The sequence below is a fragment of the Theobroma cacao genome, chromosome 2 (genome assembly GCF_000208745.1).
Source record: "Theobroma cacao cultivar B97-61/B2 chromosome 2, Criollo_cocoa_genome_V2, whole genome shotgun sequence".
Classification (NCBI taxonomy): Eukaryota; Viridiplantae; Streptophyta; class Magnoliopsida; order Malvales; family Malvaceae; genus Theobroma; species Theobroma cacao.
The window spans coordinates 31,233,551-31,253,033 of record NC_030851.1 but is presented as its reverse complement, the minus strand read 5'-3'; the positions used below and the strand labels follow the sequence as shown (position 1 = coordinate 31,253,033).

The 19,483-nt window shown below is 34.9% G+C and overlaps 1 protein-coding gene across 1 annotated transcript; it reads left to right on the top strand.

Annotated features, from left to right (window-relative positions):
- LOC18609407 lies at window positions 17,898-18,987 on the top strand. Its single transcript, XM_018114618.1, has 2 exons — window positions 17,898-18,196; window positions 18,418-18,987. The coding sequence occupies exons 1-2, from the start codon at window positions 17,924-17,926 to the stop codon at window positions 18,610-18,612; spliced, it is 468 nt and encodes a 155-aa protein (XP_017970107.1). The 5' UTR covers window positions 17,898-17,923; the 3' UTR covers window positions 18,613-18,987.

Sequence of the window (19,483 nt, the reverse complement as noted above, 5' to 3'; positions counted from 1 at the left end):
AAGAGAGGGTGTTGGACATACAAGAATCTTACGATGGGAAGGAGTTAGCAAAGATGTTCATTTAGGGGATGTTTGATAAGGATAGGCTACATTTAAAGAACCTACCTCTTCCAACCTTTTGCTAACTTGGTGGAAACTACATGAAGGACCAATAATACGATTCTTAGACAGAAAGAACTCATTCACTTTGGTAGAAGGAATACCTGAATGGTGAATGCCATTCAAAAAAGACATAGAAAAAGAAAGGGTCTTATCCAAACAAATTTGTGTCTTAGAAGAGATATCTCAAAGAGAAAGCTCGATGAAGAGAATAACTCTTCTTCACCATTCTTATTACCTCTAGATAGAGTGAGAGCTCTTCTCTAGGATTAGGTCAAAGATGGACATATAAATTTACCTTACACCCCATTACCATCAACAACAAAAGAAAAAGCTAACCCAAGGTACTATGATTATCATCGAATAATTAGTCATCCACTTACTGAATGCAAAAACCTTCGGAGAATGTTCCATCTACAAGTGCAAGTAGGAAAAGTACTGATTGAAATTAACAAAGTCCAGACTAACTTTCTTTTTGTTCATCTAAATCCTCAAGGGCAAGTAAGCACAATAATTCATGCTCACCATGATGGCCCTTCTTCTTCAAATACTCAGCTCAATGATGCAAAGAAAGCTACTGTGGTTACTTCTTCAATTGCTAACTCACTCATGAAAACACTTAGCTTCAAGCATTTCTTTGACCAGCTTGGGTTTTTAGAAGAAGTAAGGAAAAAAGTGACTATATCGCTAGTTTAGATAGTTGGAGAATAGTATAGGGAGTGTAACTCAGTAAGATGACCAATGTGGAAAATAGCTAACGCAAATCAAAATATTATTGTGTTCACAAAAACAAACATCTATACACCCCTCCTTATCATAATAAGCCTCTCTACGTGGAAAGCACTATTAATGGATATACCATTAGGAAAACATTTATTGATGATGATTTCGTTGTGATTCTCATACCTCTATCCACTTTGATGGCTGTAAACATAGATTTGAAGAGTTTACATTGTGTTATGACTATCACTTTTTTTGATAATAAAGAGATCATGAATTTGGGTTAAGTGATAGTGAACTTTAAGATAAAGTCGATTCAAGTTTAGGTATGTTTCCATGTTATTGATTCAAATGTGGCTTATCATGCTTTAATTGGAAGAAAATTCTTGCACATGCATAATATCATTCCTGCCTTACGCCATCAATGTATTAAGGGACATTGAAAGGGGAGGAGATCTTTATCTCAGCCACTAAAGCTCCGTTTGAACGACATAAGGTGAGTTATACAAAGGCTTGGTAAACTTGTGGGTGTTCCACTCTCGCAATGAGAAAAGTATGTTGGGAATAAGGCAGAGAGCAGTGGCAAAAAGAAAGGAGGTGGGAAGAGAAGATGAGGAAACGCTTCTACAGATAAGAAAGTAATTACAAAAAAGACATCTAGTGGGTTAACTTCCTATGCACATGAAGATGGAAAAATTACGTATTGGTTTTGATAGGACGCAGGGTTTAGAGAAACATCTTCTTTTTACCCAAAACTTTAAGAGCCCCTAGATGCATAACCATCATGTTTTCAAGTGGAAATGGAGAAAGAAAAAATACAGTAGGTATTACTCATAGATGAAGAACTCCAAAATCAACTCAAGGCTCAAGGTGATGAGTTGGAGGAAATAAATGTGCTGGAAGAAGAAGAAGAGATAACTAAGCCACTTTTCATAAGTAAGAGTCTTTTTGGTGAGCAAAGAGTTGCATTAATTGAGTTATTGAGAGAATTCCAAGATGTATTTGTTGGACTTATGAGTAAATGCCTGGATTGGATAAGAATCTCATTACTTGTGAGTTACATATTTCTCAACAAAGTAAGCTAGTGAAGCAATATGCTCGTGTATTCATGATGAGATAGAGAGCCAGATAAAAAAAAAGATTAACAAACTTCTTAAGGTTGGATTCATGAAACCCATACATTATTTTACTTAGTTAGAAAATGTAGTTCCTATGAAGAAGAATAATGGAATAATTCAAGTGTGTGTAAATTTCAAAGATTTGAACAAGGCATGCCCAAAAGATGACTTTCTTCTTCCTAATATTGATACTTTAGTGGATGCTACAACTGGTCATGAGATGTTTTCTTTCATGGATGGGTTTAGTGGATATAATCAAATAAAGATGGCATAGGAAGATACAGAGAAAATAGTTTGCAGAACTCTATATGTTAATTTCTACTACACTGTAATGCCATTTGGATTAAAGAATATAGGTGCAGCCTATCAACTTGCCATGACAGCTATTTTTCATGACATGATGCATGACTGTATGGAAAATTATGTAGATGATATAGTGGCGAAGTCCAAGAAGGCTTTTAATAACCTTGAAGACCTGAAAAGAGTATTTGAACGGTGTAGAAAGTACAATGTCCTCATGAATGCTTTGAAGTGTGCATTTGGAGTAACAGTTGTGAAATTCTTAGGTTTTATGATTCACAGAAAAGGCATAGATATTGATCGTGCAAAGATAAAGGCTATTTAATCCAGGCCATCCCTTGTGAATTAAAAATAACTCAAAAGCTTATTGGGAAAAGTTTCTTATATTAGGAGATTCATTCCACTCTAGGAGAAATCATTGTTCCTTTCCAAATCTTGCTTAAGAAAGGTATTCCATTCACATGGGGTGAACCGTAACAATAAGAAATTGAGAAAATGAGGAAAATTCTTACGTCTCCTACAATGATGATCATGCCTATTAAAGGAAAGACAATGATGTTGTATTTGACTTCTACTCCATATTCAATTGGTGCCTTACTTGTATAGGAAGTGGAGGGAGAAGAAAAACATGTGTATTACCTTAGTAGATGCTTACACGTGAGTTAAATTATCCATCTATGGAGAAATACTGTCTTGCTTTGGTGTACGCAACTTAAAAACTCCAACACTATTTCTTGGCTCACAAGCTCAAAATAGTGACAAAGTCAAACCCCATCAAGTTCTTAGTTTTTAAGTCGGCTTTATTTTAAAGAATAGCAAATTGGCTTCTTCTATAGGGAGAGTTTGATATATCGATTGTCCAGCCAAAAGCTATTAAGTCTCAAGCTCGTTTAAATTTGTTAGCATATTTTCTATCTTAGTTTGAAAAAAATTATTCTAAATACCATTCTAGCCAAATTTCATGAAGAGGTATGTTCAGTGAATATAAAAGAATGGGAGTGAAATCTATACTTTAATGGTTATTTAAACAATTTTGGAAGAGGTGCTAAAATAGTTCTTATTCCACTAGGTAGAAAAGATAACTCCTTGGTACAAAGTTATAAGTTAATCTCTTCTCATTTGAGTAAAAGTCACATCTCCTTGGAAGGAAAAGATTTTCATGCCTTGGAAGCATCAAGTAAAAATAGGAACTTTTTTATTCTAGGTTTAGAGTTAAACTCCTTAAAGTTAAGTAGAGAACCTATCTCTTTAGTGTTCAAGTTAGATATCCCATGCAACAATAATCAAGCCAAGTATAAAGCATTAGCTTTAGGGTTTTATATGGCAACAACAATTGGAGTAAGCAATCTTTGCTTTCTTAGAGATTTCAATCTTATTGTAAAATAGACCAATGGTGAGTTTTCCTTGAAAAAGCCTATGCTTGTTTCTTACAAAACTCTTGCTCAATCTTTGTTAGAGAAATTTCAAGAGGTGAGATTTGAACATATTCCAAAACAGCGAACCGTTATGTAGATGTACTTACTACCTTTGCCTCTAAAATCCACATTCCAAAGAAAAAATGAAGTATTCCTGTAACTGTACTTAAGAGGACTATCCCATGTCCATATAGTGAACTATTATAGCCTTCAATTTATAAGGAAAAGGATTGGCAGAAACTTATCATCTAAGAGTTGCTTAATCCAAGTTCTGTTGCTATTCGATGCTTAAAACACTACATTTTGATTCACGGTGCACTTCATTATAAAGGAAGTAATGGAGTTCTAACAAAATGTGTTTTGAGGAAAAAGCAAAAGAAAGATTAAGAATAGCCTATGAGCAATGGTGCGGGGAGGAAGGACCACCTTTACAACGCTTACTCCCAAAAGCAGGATATTGTTGGCCTTTTATGTCTAAAGATGCTTTACAACATCAAAAGTCTTACACTAGATGTTCTGAACCATTAAATGCACAAGAATGCCATTTTGTTGAAAGTGTTGGTGATTAATGTAGGCTTTATATTGATTTTCTTCAAAATGGAATTTTACAAATAACTTTTAAGATGCAAGACAACTCAAGAGAAGAGCTCAACATTTCTTCCTCAAAGGAAATGACTTGTTCAGACTCTTATTTGTAGGAACACGATTGATTTATGTTTCCCCAGTTGATGTCAATCCATTGTTGGAAGAAACGCATGTAAGTAGCAATGGAGAACATGAAAGTGGAAGAAAGCTTTATTAGAAGCTTTTGGATCTTGGGTATTACTGGCTTATTATGGAAGCAGATTCAGTGAATTATGCAAGGAAGTGTTATTCGTGTTAGGTTTATGAGAATGCTATACATGTTTCAACTGTACAACTTCAAAATGTCACTACTCCTTGGCTTTTCCACCCTTGGGCTTTTGATTTGATTGGACCCATCAATCCTTCTTCTAAAGTATATACTTGGATATTAGTAACAACTGAGTGCTTTACAAAATGGGTGGAAGTTATTTCTTTGAAGAATGTGATTGGTCCAGCGATAGCAAATTTTATCAAGGAAAACATCATTTACAGGTTTGACATACCTAGACGTATTCTTTCAGTTAATGGTAGTCCATTCATTAATGCTAGTGTAAGGAAATTTCTTGCCCTTTACAATATGGATCATCTAAAGTCTACTCCTTGCTACCCAAAAGGAAATGGTCAAGCTGAAGCTACTAACAAGATTTTACTCAAAGTACTTAGTAGAATGGTGCATGAAAAACCAAAGATGTGGCATGATGCACTTCTAGTATCATTATGAGCATATAGGACTTTAAAGCATGGACCTACAAAGTCAACTCCTTTTTCACTAGTATATAGGACAGAGGTTGTATTACTTGCGAAAATTCTAGTTCCATCTACAAAATTAGCCTTAGACGTTGAACTTGATAATGATACTTTACAGATGTTAGAATTGGAAGCGTTAGAGGAAAGAAAAGATAAAGCAAAGAAGAACTTATCAGTCTACTAAAGGAGGTTGAGTAGAGCTTATGGCAAGTTAGTGAATATGAGGAATTTTGAAGAAGGTGATCCAGTACTATATGTAGCTAAGCATATTAGAAGAGGAACTCCACCTTCTAAATTCAGCCTAAAATGAGAAAGACCATATATTGTTCACGAGGTGAATGAGAGCAGATATTACAAATTCATAAATCCAAAGAACAACACCGTGATTGTTCTAATCAATTTTCAATATATAAAAAAGTATCATGTATGAGATTCCTATTTCACTATTTTCTTATATGCAAAATAAATGATTTGATTCTTCATCATCTTAAGTATTTAAACAAAAATCATTCCAACCATAGCTTTACCGCTTTTTATATTGGCTGTGTTTCATTATCAATATTTTAGCCACTAGCTTGATTGGTTATATTTTGGTTGCAATTATATTATATTATTGGTCGCAAGCTTTATCGCTTATTCTCTGACCATAATTTATCATGAAGGTTTTAGTCGCTAGCCTTATCGCTCATAATTTAGCTGTAATAATATTATGTTATTGGCTGTAAGCTTTATCACTCATCTTTGGCTCCAACTTATTACTCATAAATTGGCCGTAATTCTTACGCTTATTTATTTGAAGGGTTGAATTGATCTCCTTCACATCAGGTTAGAGCTAATCTCCTTAATGAAAAGGTAAGAGCTGTCACGACCCAATTTCCAGGGCCATGACAGGCACATGAGCTCAATGAGCATAGCTCACTAAGCCCAAGCAAGCTTATCCATTTACCTTTGCTTAACAAATCTATCATATCATGCATACACACACACACACACCTTTTCCCGGGTGTGAACATAGCCAAAACACAATGGCATTATCGATAATAATATACATGCACTATACCAGTCATGTATTTAGCAATTTACATTGCATACACATATTCACATTGTTAGATCGTATTCACACTACAAAAGGACCCATGACTTCCAGCGGAGACATTTACAATAAAAAGGATTACTATCGAATGCCAGACACATACCCAGGAGATGCACTACGGGGACTCCTTAATCTAGGGTCCAACAGTCACCTAATATGAAAACATGAATTTTTTTTAATAAAACGTGAGTACAATACTCAGTGAGTGAACAATAAGGGAACAAGCACACCGTAAGGAATGGTTAACGAAATCATGATGCATTCATTTTCTCAAAACCATGCAATTGTTTTAGCTCCTTTTAAACCCCTCATGTAAACCCACATGAGTAAATCACTTTACAAAAAACCATGCTCAACTATGGTACCAAAGAAATGAGATATATGGCAAAAACCCACAAGTTGGCAAAATGGACAGAAAGTTTCTCGTGTAGCGAGAATTCATTCTCGCTGCAGCGAGAACCAGAACATCAAGGAAAAAGTCTCATTCTTCCCTTAAAACAAGTCATCCTGCTAAAATAACAATAGCAACATGTAACACATGTAAACTCCCAAATTTCAACAAAACAAATGCTTACATATTTGCATTTACAACCATATACCCATCATCAACATGCACACCATCCCATCATCATCATCATGCACATCATCCCATTATCATCATCTCATATGCAACGGCTTATGCTATTGTCACTAGGGGGTGGGAGATCACGAAGCATCCCCCCCTTCACTCGGCAAGAGGTGCACTTCACTCCGGATCACGAAGCAACGGAGCAGTCCCTTCCCTCCTCTTCCAAGCTCTTGGGTGGAGAGTCATACTTCGCCACAGATCATACCTATCAAAGCACTCATAGGGTGGAAGATCACGAAGCATCCAGCCCTATAAGCTATGGAGGCAACAACGGCTTATGTGCACTCCCACTCACACATAGCCGGGTCAGCAACGGCTTATGTGCACTCCTACTCGCACATAGCCGGGTTCAAATCAACATGTAAAGAAGCATCCAATGCATATCATGCATTTTATCATATTGTGATAACACATAAACCATTGTATAGCACATTTTCACAATATAAAATCATTTTACTAAAAGCTTGTTCCCAAGGTACATTTTCTAAGACAAGTTGGATAGAATCTTTCATATTTCCCAAAACAAGTTTGAAATGCAAGTCCACTCACCGGTATCGAAAATCCAGATTCCGGGTGCACTCGGACTAATAGCCCTCAGGCGCAATTCCTTTGCCTTTTCCGGACGTCTCACCACCTTGACAAATAACAAAGTCAAGGAATTTACTATATTGTCCCTAAATTGATATAAATTAATTTAAATTACTAATGCTTGATATGTAAATGCAAAAATATGTCTGATTACCGCTTAATCACGGTATCGATTAAATTCGACCGATCACCCGATTAATCGACGATTGTGTCCAAATCACCTCCAAATTAATTCATTTCTCCTCTAATACCTTAATTTACCACATACATTTAAATAAAGCCAAATTCAGCATTAGAACCCTCACAGTTCCTTATAGAAAAATTTGGTCATTTGGTGCACTAGCATCGAATTTTTTCTCTACATAACCGTTTCACCTTAATTCATCATTTTTCATGCCATTTTCCTTGAAATAAAAACAATCCCCCATTGATATTCAGCCCTCATGGTTCGGCCAACAAGGAACCCTAGAGAAATTGAATATTTCTTTTGTGTTTTTGTTCATAACCATGCTTAACTATCCCTAAACACTAACATAGTCTAAAATCAAATTATTCCAACAACAATTCCTCTTCCATACCCATTTTTCAGAATTGAATTCATCATGATAACTCAATATTCAACCATGGAAATCAAGAACAAAAGCATGGGTAAGCTAGGTATCAAGGAGAATTAAAGAAATTTGAACTTACCTAGCTTGTTTCCTTGAATTCCAACACTTTCTCTTTGATTTTTCCCACCTAGGGCTTGTTCTTCCTTGGTTTCTCTTCTCTTCTGGTTTGGCTGATCACTATGGGAGAAATGGGCTGATTTTTATGCCTTTTATAAAGAAATAATGAATGGATGAGATTTTGACACATGTCACCATTCCATTGGTCCATGTGTCATACTTAGCCATTAAGCAATCTCTCACCACCACACATTTCTCATGTTTATCCATTTACAGGATGAATAAAATCCCTTGACCTTGACAAGTGCTGGGGTGAAAAATTTACCGATTTGCCCTGAGAGGGAAAAATTATAATTTTGCCCCTATACTCTAAAATGTACCGAAATCATAATTTTTTCACTGCTAAACATCATTTTATACTCCAATAATCATAATTATATTTCATATAATTACTCTTGGTCAAATGTGATCAAATCTTGGCTAAAAATCTCCATTTTATCATCAAATGGTAAAATGACCGTTTTATCCCTAATCGGTCAATTTTCCTGATGGACTCCAAACTGGACCTTGAACTCCGAATCACTATTTTAAGCCATTATGTGGGTTTCAAAATTTTCAATTTTCTCTTAGAATTTCTATTTGAATTAGTTCAAGACTCGATTTAACTTAGTTGTACCACTCGGTATAATATCGTCTTTTAATCGAGCTTGACAAGGTCTCACAAGAACGACCTTTTGATCGCATACAATAATATGAAACGTGAGTAAGTACACAATGTGTGTATAACATTATTATTATTGCAAAAGAAAAAGAAATATGATATGCCAATACCAAAGTACTAAATAAAAAAAATAAAAAACTAGCCAATTACATATTCTATTCCATATAAAAGAGTTATTATTGGCAAATACATCTAATTGTTCTCGCGCTTCAGCTTCACGCCTTTTTAGTGAAGGTATCTTCGTTGCAATGTCTTCTAACTCATTTTCCAAGGAAGACTTGATGAGAAAAACCATGGCTTTAGATCTACAACCATTGAGGCACTTGAATCCAACGTTACAAGCATCATCAAAATCCCATAACATCTATTGCAATTCCTCTGGTAAAGTACACATTAATAGAGCATGGAAAATGGCTAAAGCTCTACCTAATACTTCCAGCATTAAGCAAATGACATCTACATTATTTACAAAAGAAATACTCCAAAATTCTCCCTTTATATTGAAAATATGCTCAAAGTATTCCAAATACTTCGATGAAACTTGAAAACCATGAAAGTTGATTTTCCTACCACTTTGTTCAGTAGGTGCCACTTGAGCACCAGAAGCACTAACGAAATCTTTGTATTCTAGCACTATATAGGAAGAAGCATGAGGATTAATTGGAGTAGCTTTAGCATCATCAATATCAACTCCAATATCATGAATAACCTTAACATTCAGAGTAGCTTCAAAGACAACTTCAACACTAGGAATAACCGCAATGTTAGGAACAACCTCATCTTGAATAACTTGGGAGTAAGAATGATTTTAGTTTGAAAAAAAGTGAAACAACATCAATTAGAGGAACATAGTAATATGTTTCTACTTAGTTTATAGTGGAGCTCTGAACATGAAAAGGAAATAGAACATCCAAATTAATGAAATCATCAAAAGGGGCTGGCTCTCCCTCAACTTCAATTTCATCAACATCAATAGAGTCATCATTGGATTCGTCACTACGTTCAAAGTCAAATAATTCCTCCCCAGTCTTAATTTCAAGAGTTTCTTCCTCTTCAATTGAGTTAAATTCCACTCTTGCAATTGATTCTCTTTAAAAAAAACAAGCAAAATGAGGAAATGGATTAAAAAAAATGTAGAAAAAAAATATGAACTTACTTTCAATATGCATTTTTATCTTTTGTTCGATGAGTAAGAGCATGAAGAGTAACATTTTCTTCTTCAGTTATATTTTTCATTTTTTTTAAGAAGAATCAAGTGCAAGGATACATCGGTATTACTTACATGAGGTGCAGAGACGAGCTTTGAAATTGATTAATGTCACCTTAAAAGATCTTTATTCTTCAAAACACTCTTTCCAATAAGCAAACCATCCAGAAGTGTGGATACCAACTCTATCAAAATCTCGGACAATATAAATCTTAAGTTTATCTAAACGGAATTGAAGTCTTGCCATGAGAAATGAAGAAACACAAGAAGAAAAACTGATAGATAAAGAAAAGTAAGGTGGAGCTAGTTGGTCAAGTCCAAATTGATGTGCCATTCTATAGGAAAAATACACCTCAACAGCACAAAAGTCTTTATCTCTTTCAGAACTAGAACTCTTAATCATAAAAGGCAATTGGGAACTATTTACTCATATACAAAAGTTAATATCTCATGAGCTCATTCTTCCAAATTGTAGAGGATGGTGGTCATAATAAATTCCAAGATCACCGAATCCATTTACAAGTTGCACATAAGGTCTAAGATTGAATTCTTTTGTCACATCCATCACTTCAAGAACATTACCTCTTGAGAGTTAATCACGCCATGCCCAATCTCTATAATTGTTCTTGGATAAAGAGTTATTCACAGAAAAAGATGCCAAAGGATATTCATTAGGTAGAAGAGTGCAAGTACCAAACCTTTCCCACAAGCACATCTGAATGAAGGAAGCATTTACATAAGTCAAAACTTTATAATGCCCAGCTGACTTGACAGTTTTGAGTCGGTACAAGTCTAGTCTTTTATATAAATATCCTAGATACGGTGAAGTTAGAGGAAAACATACTTCCTTGACAATTTTTATTACTTAAGGAACAACTATTGAAGAGATATCATCATCTGGACCCCTTGGGAGTATGTGTCGTGCCAACCAAAAGATTATTAAAGCCACTAGCTCGTGCTCATGGTTTGGATACTCAAGAGAACCAATTTCAATTCCTTTAGCATTGAACTTTTTATAAAAGAACCCCTACCCAATTAAAGAATCATGCAACCTTTTAAGTTTTACTTAGACTTTTGAGTAGATCAAAGAAAAAGTCTTGAATAAATACAACATCTTCAGAAAGCTTGATAGAGTGAAAATCATGTTTCCCCATACAAGGAAGTTCTAAGAGAAGACACACATCTTCCAAAGTGAAAATAAATTCCCCCCATGCTGTAATCATAATATGAGATAAAATGCTCCACCTTGAAAGAATAACATGCCATACATCCATCTTTTTCTCTCTACGAATGTTAAGCTTGGAAGTGACACATACAACATCAAGTATTCCAACAGATGGGAGAAGTTAAACATAAGTAGGATTCTTCAACACCTTATTTACTAGCTTATCCCAGTCATGAACAAATTGAGAATTGGAGCCTAGATTAGTAGTAGGAAGTGGAAACTTACTATGCTCAAACCTGAACTATAGAATGGATAGTTTTGGGATACCACTTCTTTTAAGACGAGGTGCTTTTGAGCATATACGATTCCAATTATGTCTAACAAGTTCAAAGGGATGTTCGTCAACTTGTCTGGCACAAACTTTTTCCTAAAAATGATCTTCTCCTTTCACTCTAATAATTTCATCTTCCCAATTTTCAAGGACAAAAAGAATTTCACCAATCTTTTCTACTCTAATTTCTTGGGAGGAATTACTTCAGAATCATTATTTTTCCTTTTATGTGAAGTAATCTTTTTCCTTGTTACAAACTTTTCAGGCTGATCGTAATGGATTTTTTGAGGGAAATAGCTCCTAAGCATAGAGGAAGATGGAAAAAGAAGCCTACAAACATGATTATGGAAAAAGAGATAAGTGTACATACGTAATAATTTTTATTATTTATTTATTTGTTAAGAAAATAACTAGCAAAGTAAACAACAAAATTTATCAAAATTATAGATTTTATTATTATTATTACTATATATATAATAAAAAAATAACAAATGAATAAAACCAAAAAAATATACAGTATTTAAAAAGTCGATTAAATAAAAAAAAAAGAGATCAAGAGCTCACGGTATATATTTAAAGGAGCTCGCGACATGTACTTAAAAAAACTCGTAACACTTCAATTGAAAGAGCTCGTAGCATGTTGCAAGCTTCAACATTCAAAAACCCAATTATATATATATAAAGAAAGAGAACCGTAACTTGTGCTGTAAGCAAACAAAAAAAGAAACAAAAGGCTAACATCTAGGCCAACTTTTATTTACTTCTTTCACTCTAGTTTTTATTTATTTCTTTCATTCTAATGTTTCTCTTTCCTATCAAAGGCTACACATGCAAGAGTTTCAAAATAAAATAATAGCTATACTTCAAAACAAAAAGGAGCTTCAAAAGAAAAAGCTTATGGCTTTAGGCTGTGAGTTTCAAAAACAAACAAGAACATTAAAACAAGCTTTAAGACAAAAAGTCAATTAAATAAAAAAAATTTTCTTACTGTGTTTGCTTGTTTTTTTACACTTTTGCTTTTGTAATTTTACTTTTAGCTACAAATTATAAATCATGACTTGAAACAAATTCATGTTTCAAGAAGATTTTTTTTTTCCTTTTACTTATCAAGATAATTTTCTTTTGAAACATAAATAATTCTTATTTTGAGCTTTTCTTCTAAAATCAAACAATTTATCTATCTACTTAAACACACACACACACACACACACACACACAAATTCTCTTTAAATCAAAAAGCCTAATCTCATGCATTAAAAATTTTCTTATCTCATATTTCAATTAAAAAAAATTTTCATGTAAGGGGCAACAACCAAAAGAAATTCAATTTTTTTTGAAAAGCAAGAAAATACAAATAAAAAAAAAAGAAAGAGAAAGCAAACAAGAAACTATAGGAAGAAGAAGCAAAACTTACTTGTTCAAAAATATTTGCAAAAGAGCAAACCTTTCTTTGAATTTTGTTTTGTTTGGAATCTAAATGAAGAAAATTGTTCATACAAGCTTCATATTTATAGGGCATATAAAATCAAAGTTTTTATAAACAATGATTAACTTTCCTTTTATGATTTATATTTTGAGAATCTTACTTTATGAAAAATATATTGTTATATGATCAATCAAATATTACAGAAGATAATAATATGTTAGTACCTGAAGCATTACTAGCTAAGGTGCCACTATCTATGACGTTAGTACCCGAAGTGTTACTGTACAATACATTATAATACAAAATAAAACTTTTTTCTAAATTAATGCATAAGAATTATTTTTAAGTAAGAATTCTTATGCAATGGGTAAATGTAGATACTTGATTTTGGTTGATACCTATTCTCTAAAGAATTATTTTACAGCATAATATTATACAGAGAATAATGAGGACAACTATTATAAGTGAAGCACCACTTCACGTAGAACAACTAAAATAAGTAAAGTATACTACTTCACAATGAACAACTAAAATAAGCAGAGAGCTACTCAATGTGAAACAACTAATACAAGTAGAACAATTACTTTGCACATTATAACAACTTCACACATGTTTTGGAATAAATGATTATATACTTGATTGAACTACTTGAAATATTTTATTAGTTTTTTTTAAAATTTGCATGGGAACAAGCCCTTGATGAAATGTTTTTATGTTGTGAAATATGAATGTGATGAGCTCATGTGTTCCTATATTATGTGGATATGTGTGTTATGCTTTGAGTGATAATGTTGTATAATAGCTATAACCATGCACGTTCGGTGTGGGAGTGCACGTGACAATGCCGGTGGTGTGCGGTGTGGGAGTGCACATGCCGGTAATGATGTAGGCGAGAGTGCGTGTGATGATATTAAAATGTACGTGTAGAGAGTACACATGATGATATTGCCTTGTACATGTAGGGAGTGCACATGAGTTTAGTAAGGCGGCGGTGGTGTACATGTATATATATATATATATGCTATAGACAAGTTATGAAACTAAAAATGTGATTGTACTATATGTTATAGAATGTCTTTCCGCTGTAGTGAGAAACCTTCTGTTTTGCTTGTCTTGATTGAATATTTGCTGTAGTTTTCACTCTTTTCAACTTTATTGTGTATTATAAATCCTTCACCTTAAGGGATTAAATAATCAAGGGTTGAATTAAGGGCTTTACAAGAAATTAAACTAAATTGCATTATTTTTAAAATAAGTGCATCGTGTTTTCAAAATCTTTCCGTATCGTTTGCTTATTCCCTTCCTAAGTTCACTCACTGAGTTTATACTCATTATTTTCAACTTCATGTTTTAGTTTTCAGGTTCGAAGGTAGTTGGATTCCTCAGCTGAGGTGCTTCCTCTTATCTATTTTTTGGTAGGTCGCCCAGAGTCACTTCGCTGACAGTTAAGGTTTTTGTATATGCAGATATATGTTTAATGTGAATTGTTAAGATACATTTGACAAACTATCTATGTATATTTTAATTTATGATGCCAGTGCGAGTATTTACTTGGGTTCTACAAATTGTCTTCAAAGAAATTAGCATTCGAACATTATTAAGTATAGATCTTAAAGAAATATGAATGATAAATGGACTAATGTACATATTCATATAGGAAGGCTTGCTTGGGCCTAGTGGGCTATGCCTATTGGGTTCTTGCGCCCGTCATGGCCCGAGATTGGGCTGTGACACAAGTTTTATTACATCTAATTACTTCAACAGTCACATAAAGAGTATTTAACCATTACTCGACATTAACTTTAAATAATGGTTACCTAACATTAAAACTCTCCTTAAAAATATCATTCATTACGTGTGTTAAAGCCTTTTCTTGTAATTGTCACTTTTTACACTACATATAAAGCCTTCACAATTAATTCCTGAACTTCACTTTTGGAAATGACGTTGCTCTCATTTAGAGCTTCTCTCTCTAGCCCTCTTATACATTCTCTACTTATTCTCTTTCACCTGCCATGACACTCAATACTTCAGAAATTGCTCTGATCTCCCTCTTCGTCGCCTCCAATACATCCTTTACTTATTTTCAACGCTTCTTCTTCCTATCACAAGAACCCCTTTACATTGTTTAATACTCCTTGGTTGATTGCTACTGGGTTTAGTGTCATTTTGTGTCCAAGTGAAAGTTTTGATTTCAGTGGCACTTAAGCCACTAGGTCTGATATCTTGGATTTTTAGCAATGTGTACAATAAGTAGAACCGGTTGATCATCCTTATTTTGGATTTTTTATGCCTTCTAGCAACAAAAGGCTTGAGGAGCTTTTAACTGGCAAACTTGACAGAGCGCATATAAATGAAGGTTGGATAGATTCATTTATGGAATATTTTCCTCTTGAAATTTTTTTATTATAGTCCAATTCTCTCTAAGCTCAGTATAATTCTCCACCAAAACCATTCAAGTTCTTTAATTTCTAGACTAGACATCCAATTTTTTAAATATTATAGAGATATCACTGGCAGCTCCACTTAAGGTAACCCTCATGTACTGGTTAAAAAAAAAGGGTAGAATTGAAGCACCTTAATATAACTCATTTTAATAATATATCCGAAAAAGTTATTGACAAGAGAGTTAGAAACTCACCAGGTCACCATGTTTTCCCAATCTCTTACTTTTGAGATGGTGGAACATGAAAAACATCTCTCAGCTGAGTTATTTAAGTTGTTAGGAGTAGGGGAAAGTTTCTTTAGGAAAAAATCTAGAATTAGGGGGTGGCCAGAACACTGGTTTCTTTCATAAGGTAGTCCAAGTTAAAAAGAGTTATAATACTCTGAAGGTCTTGGTTGATGAAGCTGGAAATAGGTTGAGAACCATTGAATCCATCTTTAACCAGGCAATTTAGTACTATCAAAGGTTGCTCGGCTCAGTTGATGCAAATGTCCTCGAAAATTCTATGGAAACCTTGAATAAACTCTCTTTAGGGCTATTCTTGGAAATAAGAAGTCATCCATGGTCGATGATATATTTAAAGATGAAATTAGAGACACTATATTCTAACTTCATAATAACAAGGCTCTAGCACAAGATGGGTACAATACTCACTTTTCTAAAGTAGCCTGGTACATTGTAGGTGAGGATGTTATTCTTGCTATTCTCCATTTTTTTTAACTCAGTATATTTGCTACATGGTTTCAATTCTACAGTTATCACATTGGTTCTAGAAAACCAAAATCCAAGTAGCCTACTTGATTTCAGATCTATTTCTTGTTGCTTCATCTTATACAAATGTGTATCCAAAATCTTGGCTAATAGACAAAAGCGATGTTTATGTGCTATAATTAGTAAAAATCAAAGTGCATTTGTGAAAGGTATGGATTTTATTGATATTGTTCTAATGGCACAAGAGCTTGTCAATGGTTATCATAGGAAGATCTCTCTCGTAGATGTGCTTTGAAGGTCGATTTAAGGAAAGCTTTTGATTCTCTTAACTGGGGGAGGTGCAGCTTACTCATTTGTGCTTGCAGATGTCTCATTGTCTTTTGCAAAGGGTCTTTGAGTTCAATTTTAGCCATTCAAAAAGTTCTTCATAAGTTCTACCTTGTTTCTGGTCTTCAACTTAACAAGTCCAAGTCAGAATATTGTGCTTAATTATTCAGATTAAGCAGTGGGTTCAAGCTAAGGACTTTACCAATAAGATATTTAAGAGTTCCCTTAACCACAAAGAAGTTGACTGCGAAAGACTATGGTTCTCTCTTGGAGAAGATTTCAAGCAAGATTAATAGTTAAGACTGTGAGGAACCTTTTCATATGCTGGAAGGTTGCAGTTGATAAAGTCAATGCTATTCACCTTACAGAACTTTTGGTGCAGGAATTTTATACTTCCTCAGCAAATCATTCAAAAAGTGAATCAAATGTGTGTTGTTTTTTTTTATAAGGGAAGAGATAAGCAGAGTACTTGTGTAAGGATGAGTTGGCAGCAAATCTGTCACTCTAAAATGGAAGGCGGTTTGGGGTTAAGGATCTTAAGGCTTGGAATATTGCATGCATTTTAAGAAGTCTCTGGGCACTACTCACGCAGTCGGGATTTATTTGGATCGCTTAGATGCAAGCATATGTTCTCAAGGGTAGGTCCTTATGGCATATTCAACCTTCTTATTTTAGTAGGTGGGGCTGGAAGAAATCGCTCAAACCAAGGAACACAACCCTTCCCTTTGTCCAGAGTATGGGGATTGGATCAATTCCACTCCCAAGTATTATGTAGCCATAACTTGGGATGAAATCAAGCATATGCTGATGAAAGTGGATTGGCGCAAGTTTATATGGGTCAAATACGCTATTACTAGGCATTCCATAATTGCTTGGATGATTATTTTGGACAAACTTCCCGCTAAGCATAAATGTGCTCAAGAGGAATCTGATATGGTAACATAAACTGTGTTTTTTGTGTTTAAAGGAATTGGAAACCTGGAAGCACTATTCTTCAATTGCACTCACACTAAGTAGGTAGGGGCTCAAGTTCTAAAATTGTATGGAATTCATAAACATGTTGGAGATTGGCCTAATGAATTCAAATGTGTGTAGCAAAGACTTAAAAGGAAAGGCATTTATAGCACGTAGGCTCAGGCTAGCTTGGAGTGTCTGCATTTACTTTGTCTGGTTGGAGAGAAATAGGAGGCTTCATGATGTAAAGGCTAGTTCCAGTTCAATGTTGGTGAATCATATTAAGGAAGTGGTAAGATGCAGACTTGAAAGCTTAAAAAAAGATTGCAGGTTGCGGTTTACAAGTCTGGGGATTAGAGGAACACATGTTTGTATAGTTTTTGGTTTTACTCTAGATGTAATTACACGTTATTTTGCTATTATAAGCAGCTTGTACATACCGTACTAGGCTTGCCTACAACTTTGGATGAATAGAATCCCGTTTATCCAAAAATAATTTTGCTCAACTTTTGCTGTACGTAATCATCCTGAGATATGATATACGTTTGCCTAGCTTAAGTAACCAAGGAACTTATCTACAATATTTTTGTTGAACAAAAATAAATATGAAAAGGCCACACATGGGCTTATGAATTATGAAGTGTCTGGGCCTCTGGGGATGGATATTAAAGGACCAACTGAGAGATGAGAGGGAGAGACAAAGAGGGATGTCGATACTGTGGGAAAAGAGCGAGACTTGGCGGTGGCTGGTAAGGAGGACAAGGGATTCGAAGCCCTTCTTCTGGGCCTTCGCAACCATATGCGGCGTCGTTCCGGGTGTCATAGGCTACGGCGTCATGCAGCTCACGAACTCCCGCAACCCTCAGCTGGAGGCCCAGCTGCGCCAAAATGCCCGCCCCGAATCCCTGGTAAGCGCCCCCTTTTTGTCTAACCTAAACTTGGTTTAGATCCATGCTTAATTCTTCGACTAGTTATCAATTAAATGTTTTACATAACTTAATTCATGCTTACCTGCCTGTCTCATTAGCAAATCTTGAAACATATGTCCCCCCATGTTCAAATAGAGAGAAATTTCCATGATAGTATTTACTGGTAGTTCAATTTTTTCTTTCCTTTTTGGGTTAATCAGATGATGGGGAAAGTAAACCAAGAGCGATTGGCGGAATACCTTGGGGAGCTCCAGCGGAAAGAGGATACCAATGACCGATATGTAGCTGCTTTGAGGGGAGAGACATTGACTAGGAATCCTTATCAGCGAATTCAGCCAATTCCAAAGCAGAAGACTGAAGCTGACATTCACCGGAAGAAGACCGACAAGGCTTAGCCATGTAAACTGGAAGATGAAGGGTTTACTTTGTCATGCTTTCCTGATACGCTTGCTTACATCACTTTGCAGGGAGAACCTGACCTGAAACAAGTCTGGGTTAACCACATCCTTGGATAATGTTTTTGCAATACTGTAATTGGAATAGGTACAGTGAGTAAAGAGATTTAATGTTCTATGTTTGTTTCTTGACAATAAGGTTGTTTGAACTTATAACATCGGTTCTGAGTGGCCTCTACTCTACAAAATTGTTTCAGCTGCCAAAGGTGTCCCCATTTTGTTCTGGCTTGCCGTCTTAGGCATATGAAATTGGGAGCTCAGCTCTGTTGCTCATTTCTTAGTGCGATCTACCTAAGTTTTACCCACTTTTATTTACCTCCTTGTCTTGTCTTTCGGAACAGCTCCCTTGTTATGATACTTTACTGCATCTTAGTGCTGACAGTTTCTTCCCCCAATGATTGCTTGGCTCTCTGCACCACTTCACCTACTACTCATAGCTCCCATTACTGGCCACGTACCAGGATTTGAAGACTGATAAAACGTCTTTTCTAATTGACGATCCAACCCAGTTTCTGTGAAATTTGAGGAAACAAGTTATATGCCTTTTGCAAACAAATGTAGTTTTACATATCCTCTCAGAAATATGCAAGCTAAAATTAACTAATCATGTGGAGTGACAAATATGGAAGAAAGGGCAAAACGGGGCATGAATCTCTGAGGAAAGTTCTATACACACATAGGGCAATGGCTAATTAATCAAGTATAAAAGCTAACTGTACAAGCTTAAAATAATTAACTAACTTCTTCAATTAACTTTTAAATCCTAATTAGTGAAACGGTGTGTTTCATTTATTGTATGTCTATTCTTTCT

What these genes read in the sequence shown, in the direction of transcription:
- LOC18609407 (XM_018114618.1), top strand. Translation starts at nt 17,924, where the DNA reads ATGAAGTGTCTGGGCCTCTGGGGATGGATATTAAAGGACCAACTGAGA. An exon ending in ATGCCCGCCCCGAATCCCTG is followed by an intron (nt 18,197 to 18,417) that starts GTAAGCGCCCCC and finishes TGGGTTAATCAG; the next exon opens with ATGATGGGGAAAGTAAACCA.